The sequence below is a fragment of the Scyliorhinus canicula genome, chromosome 24, assembly GCF_902713615.1.
Source record: "Scyliorhinus canicula chromosome 24, sScyCan1.1, whole genome shotgun sequence".
In the NCBI taxonomy this organism is placed as follows: domain Eukaryota; kingdom Metazoa; phylum Chordata; class Chondrichthyes; order Carcharhiniformes; family Scyliorhinidae; genus Scyliorhinus; species Scyliorhinus canicula.
Genome location: NC_052169.1, coordinates 21476180 through 21488785, shown reverse-complemented (window position 1 = coordinate 21488785; position 12606 = coordinate 21476180). Strand labels below are relative to the sequence as shown.

Genomic DNA, 12606 nt, shown 5'->3' with positions numbered 1-12606 from the left:
ATCGCTCACCAACTGAATGGCAATCATTAGCACAGTCTTCAGTGTGAACGCCCGGTCACACAGATCAAAGAGGTCCTCCAGACTTGGTCCCAACAGCTCCAGCACCATGGCATTATATTTACTACATGGTCCAAAGTAATAAACCTGAGGAACTCCTTCAGCTGAAAGGCAAAACAGAAGACGGCATTTACCAAAAATCCAAACTGACTTTTCAAAAATGCTTTAAATAATGTGTCATTAAAGAGATGTGATGTGTAGATGCCGGAGTGAGCACGGTAAGACGTCTTACAACACCAGGTTAAAGTAAAACAGGTTTGTTTTGAATCACTAGTTTTCGGAGCTCAGCTCCTTCCTCAGGTGAATGAAGAGGGAGGTTCCAGAAGCATATATATATATATATATAGACAAAATCACTGATGCAAGACAATACTTTGAATGCAAGTCTTTGCAGGTAATTAAGTCTTTACAGATTGAGCAGAAACTTATTGCCAAGTTCCGCACACATGAGTATGGCCTCAACCGGGACCTTGGATTCGTGTCTCATTACATTCACCCCCCACCAACTGGCCTGGGCTTGCGAAATCCTACCAACTGTCCTGACTTGAGACAATTCACACCTCTTTAACCTGTGATTATCCCTCTGTCCAGTCGCTCCATCTGGACCTGTAAAGACTTAATTACCTGCAAAGACTCGCATTCAAAGTAGCTTCTTGTGTCATTTACTTTGACTATATGTATGTTTCTGGAACCCACCTCTTCATTCACAAGTGCTCCGAAAGCTAGTGATTAGAAACAAACCTGTTGAACTTTAACCTGGTGTTGTAAGGCTTCTTACTGTGATCAAAGAGATAGTAAGGAGACTTATCCCATTCTCGAGTCAACTTTGAAAACTCCCTGCCCCACGTAGTCGAGGCACTGTTGTTTTGTTGTGAGCTTATGCAATGATTTCAATTTTATCCAGCATCGTGCTTTACCCTATAATCTTTCATTATTGGTTAATAATGGAGAATATATGAATGGATATCTGGAATATTCACCAGCTGTGGTATTAATTATAACAAAATCAACTCAATGACAGAGGTAACGGTCTTAACTCAAACTTTTAAAAATAAACCTGGACATGCCAAAGCTCAAAACTTTTCAAGTAGGTTCAGAAGGCAAAATTCACATTGACAGCTTAAAGTAGCACTGTCCTGGTAACACAACGCTGAGGTGAAGCAGAGTAATAACAGGCCGAATTAGTGCAAGATGGAACACATCAACTCCAAGTCACTCACATCCGCCTTCAACTTGGTCCTAAAGTAGAACCCAGAGTCGAGGCACCCGACAACAAGCTCTCATTTCTGCAGTCAGAGTTAGGATGGCAAGTAGTAGAAATAAAAGAGGGACAGAAAGGAGTGGAACCGTGAGAGAAAGACAGCGGACGATCGGGATGGTGGAGCACAAGTTGGCAGGCTGTGCTGCAAATTGGTGAGCGATCAAGGAGGGAAACATACCGTGATCCCAAAGAGCTCCGAATTTAAATCAACACTATTTGGACTGCATTCACCGTCCAAATAGTGTTGATTCAAATTCGGAGCTCATTGGGATCACGGTATGTTTTCCTCCTTGATCGCTCACCAATTTTCAGCATGCACAAAGCAAAACTGAAGCAATTTTAACTCTTGACTAATAGGTTTTCCTATTAATTTCACATTTTCATTGAATGGTGCCTGTTGGAGACATCGGCACCTTCTGATTCTCTGCTGAGCTTTGAATGGATTCAGGGAAAGGATTCTTTTCTCGCCTTCATGGCCCTCCCGATGGTTTGGGTGTAAGCAGTGGGCAGCTGGCACCCAATTCAAAAGTTCATTGTCCGCTTTAGAATCTAGTCAGCAATGGTGTGAAGCCAATTGGGGTGCAGATATTTCCATAGCGGAGTTACCCTCGCCAAATACCTGCCTATTTGCTGGTTTTACAGCAGGGGTCTTTCATCAGTTGGCTACTTTCCTCCCCCATCCTCAGCAGAGAGGAATTGAGCATAATTATAACATTCCAATTGCCCAGCCATGCCTAGGCAGAACAGAATTGCTCACGGAGCTTCCTGTCTGAATGACTTGGTCCATAGGAATCCGAATGAACGAGGCAAACCGTCGGATCGAGACAATTAATTTCACCCTCGGCTATGGACTTCAGATGGCCGAGGGCGGAAGAGGCGTTCAGAAGGCCCATTTTGGATTGCAGGACACTACTGTCAATTTAATTAGAGGGGACTATGAAAACATTTCTATGTAACAAGCAATTGGGATCTGGAAAGTGCTACCTTAGTGTGTGACAGAGGCACATTCGATCGTGACTTTCAAAAGGAATCAGAGTATCCGAAGAGTGGGGGGATGTGCGGGGAGGCAGGGAAAAGATGGGGGAGTGACACTAGCTGCGCTGCTCTCGCAGAGAGCCAGCACAGATAGGACGGGCCAAATGGCGGCCTCCTGCGCTGTAAACGTTCTATGATTCTATTCTTCCCGCCTGCCCTCTGCTTTTCCATTCTGGATGGTAAATTAACTGGGAGGGCTTGCCGTTGTCGTTTCCGGTGCCTGGGTTGATGGTCCGTCCGGTTTCTTGGCAACTGGCAAGTTTGTTTTTGCAGTGGCTGAATATAACCGAGTGGCTTCCCAGGCCATTTCCCAGGCCATTTCGAGGCAACCACACTGCTGCAGGTCTGGAGTCACATGTCGGCCAGACCAGGTAAGGATGGCAGATTTCCTTCCCTAAAAGACTTCAGTGAACCAGGTTTGTTTTTACGACCATCAACAATGGTTTATGGTCAACATTGGACGTTTATTTCCAGATTTTTATTGAATTCAAATTTCACTGGCTGGGCCTTTCTGTACATTGATGTGAGTTGTGCGCGAGGGAAGAAGGGCTTTGATTCCCCAAAGATTCGACTCGTCAGGCATGGCTGGGTCGACAGGACGTACACGTGCGGCAGACTGTATAGAACCACAGTTAGGCCACACTTGGAGTATAGTGTTCAATTCTGGTCGCCACACAACCAGAAGGATGTGGAGGCTTTAGAGAGGGTGCAGAAGAGATTTACCAGGATGTTGCCTGGTATGGAGGGCATTAGCTATGAGGAGCGGTTGAATAAACTTGGTTTGTTCGCACTGGAAAGGAGGTTGAGGGGGCGACCTGATAGAGGTCTACAAAATTATGAGGGGCATAGACAGAGTGGTTAGTCAGAGACTTTTTCCCAGGTTAGAGGGGTCAATTACTAGGGGGAATAGTTTTAAGGTGCGAGGGGCAAGGTTTAGAGGAGATGTACGAGGTAAGTTTTTTACACAGAGGGTAGTGGGTGCCTGGAACTCGCTGCCGGAGGAGGTGCTGGAAGCAGGGACGATAGTGACATTTAAGGGGCATCTTGACAAATACATCAATAGGATGGGAAGAGAGGGATACGGACCCCAGGAGTGTAGAAGATTTTAGTTTAGACGGGCAGCATGGTCAGCGCCGGCTTGGAGGGCCGAAGGGCCTGTGTTGTACTTTTTTTTGTTCTTTGTACTTGAGCACTGGGGATCAATAATCAAGTAAAGATTCCTCAGCTACCCTATGCAGAGTGTAAAGACCAACAATCATGTGCAAGCGTAACAAGGAAGTGGAGGAGATAACCTTTGCTGAAAGCTCGGTAACTCTAGAGCTCCGCTCAGCCTTGGCAACTGGCAGTCAGCCAGAGGGACAGATGCAATCATGACTGTTCCACATCTGTCACGATCTGATGACTGGGGTCAAGCTCCACTAAGTGTCTAATAGGCTGCTCAGTACACTCAGATTGAAAATTGAAACCTTGTTGGATTGAAAGGAGTGATTAATTTCAAGTGGAGCACATTTTCAAAGGGGCCTCCGCTGCGCTGTTGACGAGCGCACAGTGCTGGCGGTAGTACCACACGATGCTAAACAGGGTTTGACATGTCCGCTTTCATCCTGCGCCCCTCTACATTCAGGATTCAGGAAGGCTGACTGTAACATGAACTGCTTGTGCAGGCTCTTTACATGGGTAACAAGATTTCAAGGCTATCCGGGGTAGGCAGAATGTGGCGCATAGGCCACAATCAGATCAGCCATGATCTTATTGAATGGGCTCAAGGAGCCGCATAGCCGACTCCTACCTCATATGCTGATATGATTTGACTGGTTCCTCGAGTGATAAATAGCTGCAGTTGCGTTGGACTTAGGACATATCCTACAAAAACGCATTATTTTACTGATTCAATGGTCACATCAAACAACATCTTAGTTACAGAACAAAGAGATCTAGGGGTCCAGGTTTGTCGATAGTCTCGAAGGATCCAGACAGAGATCCCGAGAAGGCAATGCAGCAAATTCCCACAGGGAGGTGCAGGAGGGGAGGACTGCAAAGGGGAGCTTTGCACAGAAATAGGACCCCACATGCACCCGACAGGTTTACCAACGAGTCTCATGGAATGGGCGGGAACCCAGGTGGGGGAGGTAAAACGCAAGTGGGAAATGAGCTGGGTAATGAGCTGGAGGCAGGTCTATGGGAGGATCCTCTGAGTAGAGTCAACACGTCCTCATCATGTGCCAGGCTCAGCCTGATACAATTCAAGGTGGTTCACCGGGCACACACGACAGTGGCCCAGATGAGCAGGTTTTTTGGGGTGGAGGACAGGTGTGTGACGTGTGTGGGAGGGCTCGCAAATCATGTCCACATGTTCTGGGCATGCCCGAGGCTTGGGAGATTCTGGCGGGGATTTGCGGATGTCATGTCTACGGTGCTATAAAAGAGGGTGGCGCTGAGGCCAGAGGTGGCGATCTTTGGTAGACCCGGGAGTCCAGGGGACAAGAGAGGCTGACCTTTTAGTCTTTGGCTCCTTGGTAGCCCGGAGACAGATCCTATTATCGTGGAGGAACTCGGAGTCCCCGAAATCAGGGGTATGGGTTAGCGACATGGCTGGGTTTCTCAGGCTTGAGAAAATTAAGTTTGCGCTGAGAGGGTCAGGGTTCGACCGGAGGTGGCAGCCGTTTAGCGACTTCTTCGGGGAAAACTAAACTGTTAGCAGATACAATAGGGGAGGGAGGGGATTTAGTTTAGGCAGGATCAGCGAGAGGAGATGGGAGGGCACGGTAGCACAAGTGGATAGCACTGTGGCTTCACAGCGCCAGGGTCCCAGGTTCGATTCCCCGCTAGATCACTGCCTGTGCGAAGTCTGCACGTTCTCCCCGTGTCTGCGTGGGTTTCCTCCGGGTGCTCCGGTTTCCTCCCACAGTCCAAAGATGTGCAGGTTAGGTGAATTGCTCATGCTAAATTGCCCTTAGTGTCCAAAAAGGTGAGGTGGGGTTATTGGGCTATGGGGATAGGGTGGAAGTGAGGGCTTAAGTGGGTCGGTGCAGACTCGATGGGCTGAATGGCCTCCTTTTGCACTGTATGTTCTGTGTGTATAAGCCATGTTGGCTGTGTATGGTTGTTGGGTTTGGGGGGGGGGGGGGCATGTACTGAATTATGTTTACATTTGTATTTGTATCTTTTGTTGTTGTAAAATCATAAATGCCTTAATAAAATGTTTTTTTTTTAAAAAAGGTTTACCAACAAGTTTCAGACTGGAACAGGACTTGTACCAGTAAAAGGCTGCTTGCTAAAGGCTAACCAAAGAAAGGAGGTCGTACGGACACACACTCACTGTGCAGTGATTAATAACCATTCATCCTCTATGCTTATGATATGTAATCCAAGCACAGCTACATTCAGCTCCAGTAAATTAATTTGTATTGCTCTCGACTCAGTGGTACATATACCAGCGTGTCGTCAATACCCACCCAAATCCTGGGGCCACACAGTAAAGCAAGCCTAAAGAACAATTATCTTTAATTAGGTAAAGGTATCAATCTTACCGTGATTTTTATCTACTTCTTTTAAAGCGGCTTTCATATCATAAAGACTATGACATGGATTTACAGAAATAATTTTTGATGAACAGTAGAAAATTGCAACTTAATACTGAAGCTGAAGAGACGCCCATTAAGTTTTGCAGTTTTTGAACCACTTGACTAAATTACAGCCTTAAAACCACTAAAGATTCAGAATGCTGGCCACTAATTGTAGAAGTTTCAATGCACCAAGATTATCCACACAAGACCAAACAAAAAATGAGGATGGCCGAACCGAATTATCGAGCGATGCTCTGAAATCAGGGCTCTCCTGGGTTTTGCTCTGTCACACCATCATGACGCCAAATCCAACAGCAACCCGCTGCCTGGGATTACAACCTGCGTTTGGTACATGCTTTGGAATGTAGCGATGGTACATTTTGTAACCTCCTCCACAACCCTCCCCAACCTCTGTGCTCCTCCAATTCTGGCCTTTCACACATCCCTTATTTTTAAATTGCCCATCCGCTGAGCCTGCAGATCCCAGGCCTTAAACTCCGGAATTCCCTCCCTGAGCCTCTCGACCTTTCTCCCCTTGAAACCTCTTTAACCAACTTCTTGTCCATTAGATCCATTAATGCAGCTTGGTGTCAAATGTTGGTTGATAGCATTATTTAAATGGAGAAAGAATGCGGAAAGCTGCAGCACAAAGGGGGCTGGGGGGTCCTCGTCCACCAATCAGGAAAAACCAGCTCGTTCAGCAGGGAATAGGGTAGGTCAATGGAATGTTGCCCTTTATTTCAAAGGGAATGGAATGTAAAGATAAGGAAGTCCTGTTAAAACTATATACAAGGCACTAGTTAGACTGTGGAATACTATGAACAGTTACATAGAACACAGAACAGTACAGCACAGAACAGGCCCTTCGGCCTTCGATGTTGGGCCGAGCCTTGTCCAAAACCAAGATCAAGCTACCCCACTGCCTGTCACTCTGGTGTGCTCCATGTGCCTATCCAATAACTGCTTGAAAGTTCCTAAAGTGCCCGACTCCACTATCACAGCAGGCAGTCCATTCCACGCCCTAACCACTCTCTGAGTAAAGAACCTACCTCGGACATCCCTCCTATATCTCCCACCCTGAATCTTATATTAATGCCCCCTTGTAACAGCTACATCCACCCGAGGAAATAGTCTCTGAACGTCCACTCCATCTATCCCCCTCATCATCTTATAAACCTTTATTAAGTCACCACTCATCCTCCTTCGCTCCAATGAGAAAAGCCCTAGCTCCCTCAACCTTTACTCATAAGACCTACCCTCCAAACCAGGCAGCATCGTGGCAAATCTCCTTTGCACCCTTTCCAATGCTTCCACATCCTTCCTATAGTGAGGTGACCAGAACTGCACACCATACACCAAATGTGGTCTCACCAGGGTCCTGTACAGCTGCAGCATATCCCCACGGCTCTTAAACTCAAGCCCCTGTTAATAAACGCTAACACACTATAGGCCTTCTTCATGGCTCTATCCACTTGAGTGGCAACCTTCAGGGATCTGTGGACATGAACCCCAAGATCTCTCTGTTCCTCCACATTCCTCAGAACCTTGCCATAGACCCTGTAATCCACATTCAAATTTGTCCTACCAAAATGAATCACCTCACACTTATCAGGGTTAAACTCCATCTGCCATTTTTCGGCCCAGCTCTGCATCCTATCAATGTCTCTTTGCAGCCTACAACAGCCCTCCACCTCATCCACTACTCCATCAATCTTGGTGCCATCAGCAAATTTACTGACAACCCTTCAGCCCCCTCCTCCAATCTGGTCCCTTTACCTCAGGAAAGATATTCTGGCATGTGAGGCAGTCAAGAGAAGGTTCACTCAGTTGATCCCGGGTATGGATGGATTTTCTTATGAGGAGAGGTTGAGTAGGTTGGGCCTGTGCTGATTGGAGTTTAGAAGAACGAGGGGCGACCTTGTTCAGACATAGAGGATTCTCAGGGGGTTTGACAGGGTCGATGCTGAGAGGATCTTTCCCCTTGTGGGAGAGTCTGGGACCAGAGGGCACAATATCAGAGTAAAGAGGTCACCCATTTAAGACAGATGAGGAGGAATTTCTTCTCTCAGAGGGTAGTGAATCTGTGAAATCCATTATCGCAGAGGGCTGTAGAGGCTGGGTCGTTAAGTTTGTTTACGGCAGAGGTAGATTTTTAATCAGTGAGGGAATCGAGGGTTATGGGGATAAGGCAGGAAAGTGGAGTTGAGGATTATCACTTCAGATCAGTCATGATCTCACTGAATAGTGGAGCATACACGATCGGCCGAACGGCCTACTTCTGCTCCTACGTCTTATGGTCACTCCTTTGAATTGCCTTGGGATGTTTTATTACACAATCTGTTGCATACAAAGTACCGACTTATGGCGTCCAACTGAAAGGCTTGGGAAAGCAAACTAGAAATTGGAACTGTGGGATACCGTTTCAAAACAAGGGGCCTCTCATTGTAGGCCGTGATGAGAGAATTTTTTCTTCTCTCAGAGGCTCTATAATGCTTGGAACACTCTGCCCTGGGGAGTGATGGAGGGAAGGTCATTGGATATTTTTAAAGGTAGTCGCAGATAGATTCTTGACTTACGAGGGAGTCAAAGGTTCTTGGGAGGAGGCAGGAACACTGAGTTGAGGCTACAATCAAATCAGTCACGATCTTATTGGCTGATGGAGAAGGCGCAAGGGCTGAATGGCCAACTCCTGCTCCTAATTTGCAGGCTCATATATTCGTAGGTGTGGGCGACATGTGGCGCAGTGGATAGCACTAGGACTGCGGCGCTGAGGACCCGGGTTCAAATCCCGGCCCTGGGTCACGGTCCGTGTGGAGTTTGCATATTCTCCCCGTGTCTGCATGGGTTTCGCTCCCACAACCCAAAGATGTGCTGGTTAGGTGGATTGGCCACACTAAATTGCCCATTAATTGGAAAATAAAAAATAATTGGGTGTTCTAAATTTAAATATATATATATATTCGTGATAGTAGTTTTAAGCACTTATTAAAACCAAATATCTTTTTAAATTTCAGGTTCCTGAATAATACGGCACTACGGTTTAACTTGCTTGGGGAGGTGGCCTGCAGTGGAGAGCATATTCCCAATAGGCAGTCCTCTTCCCTTGCCGTGCCCACACGCCCGAAGAGAGGTTGGAGCAACAGACCAACACGCGAGGGGGAGGAAGGAGCAAACGACAGGAGGTTTGATTTATAAATTGGTGCAATTGCGTCGGAAATAGAATACTGCAATCTAGCAGTATTTGAAGTTCTGCTGCCCCATTCATTCTCAATCTCAAGGCGTGGGACAGAATATCTAACATTGATTTGCATTGTTTACAGCCGGCGTGAAAAAAGCAGATGCACAATCTGACAATCGTATTATCAAATCTCGTGGAACAAACCAACAAAGAAAAGCAAATTAAATTAAAGATATCCACACCCCATCCTCCAGTATCCCTAATTTAGGCCACTGCGAAATGTGTTAGCCAACCAGCACCGATATTTGCTTGATCAATTTTCTCTTCTTTTTGTTGCAAGGCCATCTGAAATTCTTTTAAAAACATACAAGGGAACAGATTTCCAGAACGATTCCTAATACTAAAACCAGATCTTCATTGCACTGTTATGATAGAAAGAGATTAGGAACTTAGATATAGAAATGGGGCCCAAGATGTAGCAGGAAATTTAGGGGTTAAAAAGACAGTAATTAGCACAGTTAGAGGGATACACCCATGGCCCGAGTTACCTTGTCCCATTCAGACTTAACCTCGTTAGTGAGAATTCACAAGATGTCCTAGTTCAGCCAGACTGATCCACTCGAGATCCGTTGTCATTCGGGACAACCTTGTTTGACCAACCAACAGCCATCAGAGTCTGATGACCTATTTGTCCATCTAGGGAAGGTTAGTTGCATATGAATGGCATAGCTCTGTTCCTTTGTATGAACAGGAGTGGGCAATCAGCCAAGATAGCGATAAGGGATTCAAGTCAGGACACCTCAGGGGAGAACCTTTGTTTGAGGGGGTGGGTGCAGCTTAGAGAGAAAGGTGATCCACTTAGTATGCACCCGTCAACCTTTCTACTAACATTTGCAACAAACAACAATCCATTTAAGTGTCAGCCCAGGAGTTGAAGGAATTGAAGAAGTTGCCACACTAAAAGGATGTCTTGCAGTGTTTGTGTGTGTGTGTGTGTGTGTGTGTGTGTGTGTGTGGGGTTGGGGGGGGGCTTTTTGGAAGCTGGTGACTTGGGGTAACAGTACGTGTCCTGTAGATTAAATCCCAAAGCAAGGAAAACAGAAGGAATGCTGTCGGGTTCAAAAATTCAGCACAACAGTGAATAACACCCGAGCTTTCGATATGTTTCTGTGTAAGTAACTGCCTTTGTTGCTAATGACTTGTGTTCATTTATTCAATATTCGGGCACACGGCCGCTGACAAAACAATGTAGAGCTTTGTAGGAGGGGTTTTGGCCAATACAGTTGCACAGATGGACCGTTTCATTCAGCAAGTACCATTATCCTATTATTTCTAACTCGACTGGGCACCAAAATTAACATCGTGGCAGCTTTGGAACCGTGCATCCTTAAACAGGACCCAATTTGGCCAAATTGATCTCATTCAGGACATTAAGCACAGGCTGAGGGTATTGATGACCTTCTCGACCTTGCCCCTCGCCCGAGGTGTGGTGACCCTCAGGTTACATCACCACAGGTCAGCTCTCTCCCCTCAAAGGGGAAAGCAGCCTATGGTCATCTGGAACTATGGCGACTTTACTTTATTATTAGCAACATAAATACTTTTATGAACACAAAGGCTTGGATGTCACAGGTGACAAGTTCTGAACTAGAGTAACTCAGTGTCAGAAATGAGCAAGCATTTGCTTTAATTCCTTCCGGTGTTACAACAGGAACGTAGGAGTTAGAGGAATAAGGAGGGCAGCCATTTGGCCCTTTAGACACACTGACATTTGTTGAGATCATAGTTGATTGGGGCCTCCCAACTCCACTTTTTAAAAAAAATATAAATTGTGTACCCAATTAATTTTTTCCAATTAAGAGCCAATTCAGCGTGGCCAATCCACCCACCCTGCACATCTTTGGGTTGTGGGGGCAAAACCCACGCAAACACGGGGAGAATGTGCAAACTCCACACGGACAGTAACCCAGAGCCGGGCTCGAACCCGGGACCTCAGCGGCTTTAGGCAGCAGTGCTAACCCACTGCGCCACCGTGTTTCCCCCAACTTTACTTTCCTGTCTGCCCCCCATAACCCTGGACCCTCTTGACTGTCAAGTCTAATAAGCCTTGAATAAATCCAGTGACACAGCCACCACTTCTTTCTGTGGAAGAGAGTTCCAGGACCATTTTAAATGGGAGACCTTTCATTTTCTTCTGACAGTGGGAAAGCTCCACTGTCCTGCACAGTGACCACAGGATCACATATAGAGATCCTCACAGATCTCACCAAAGTAGTCAGACGTCATAATATTGCTTGGAAACAAGACAATTAAATGCCTGAGCTTGTCCTCCTATCTGTGATGGGACTCTCAACCTCCCAGTGTCAACATTTTAAAACTAGGATGAAATGAGATCGCAAGAAAGAAGAACGAGGGGGAACGGAGTGGTTCCAGACCAGGAATAGGTGGCCTGTTCAGACTGTTGTCACTAATATCGCTCCAGAGGAGGTTAGCTATACTCAGTGCCTGTAAGGGAGTGCATGTCCACCTTACTCCCAGAGGATGGCATCGCAATGACGGTCGGCTTCAAAGAACAGTGGGCACAGATACTTGGCCAAAGGACACTATCAAGTACTGTCCATCACTTCAGTCTGAGGTATTTCCTGTGGATTTCCCTGATGGCTTTCAGAATAGAAGCATCTGTTGATTTTCACAACACGCACTCAACCCCTCAGGCACACAGCTCGAATGATGTCAGGCAGGACGACCTTTTGAAATCTCCCCTTTAATTAACTTATCTACATTTAGTCATGGCACAAAATGCTTAAAGAGCATAGAACACAGCCACACCTATTAATTCCCCTAAATTATGATGTTCAATTAAGTGGAAAAACAATTTTTTCTACCCTCCTATTCTAGTCTCTTGCATATTCCTAATTCTGATCAATCCTCTGTTGACAACCTTCAGCTGCTGATTCCAAACTTGAATAACTCTAAACGTCTCTCTCTGACTCGGCACGCCTCGAAACCTAGCTCCACTTGTCTGTTACAATCCAGCCAGCGACCAGCAACTTATTGTTTTAAGTGGCCAAAGTTTGAAACCCCCGTCGCCCATTAGGAGAATAAAGTCACAAGATTCCACGATTGTAAACAGACAAAATAAACTTTACTATCTCAACTCAGAAAAGTCAAACAATTCATGATATGAATTGGGTAGTATAGTGGTTAGCACTATGGCTTCACAGCTCCAGGGCCGCAGGTTCGATTCCCGGAATGGGTCTCTGCCTACGTGGGTTTCCTCCGGGTGCTCTGGTTTCCTCCCACAAGTCCCGAATTGACGTGTTATTTGGTGATTTGGACATTCTGAATTCTCCCTGTGTGTGACGACTAGGGAATTTTCAGTGGCTTAATTGCGGTGTTAATGTAAGCCTATTTGTGACAATAAATATTATGATGACTGCAACCTTCAGAATTAACATGAGGTAAATACGAATGAGCAGGCAAACTGTTGTCGAACACAGCAGACTGCA

General features: G+C 46.1%; 1 protein-coding gene across 8 annotated transcripts in view; it reads right to left on the bottom strand.

Annotated features, from left to right (window-relative positions):
• Window positions 1-12606, bottom strand: part of LOC119956760 (casein kinase I-like) — a 205235-nt gene that overhangs the window by 76557 nt on the left and 116072 nt on the right. For all 8 annotated transcript variants that reach the window (XM_038784128.1, XM_038784126.1, XM_038784131.1 and 5 more), the window contains one exon: window positions 10-161. In XM_038784128.1, the coding sequence (XP_038640056.1) occupies window positions 10-161 (152 nt within the window). The remainder of the gene's footprint in view (window positions 1-9; window positions 162-12606) is intronic.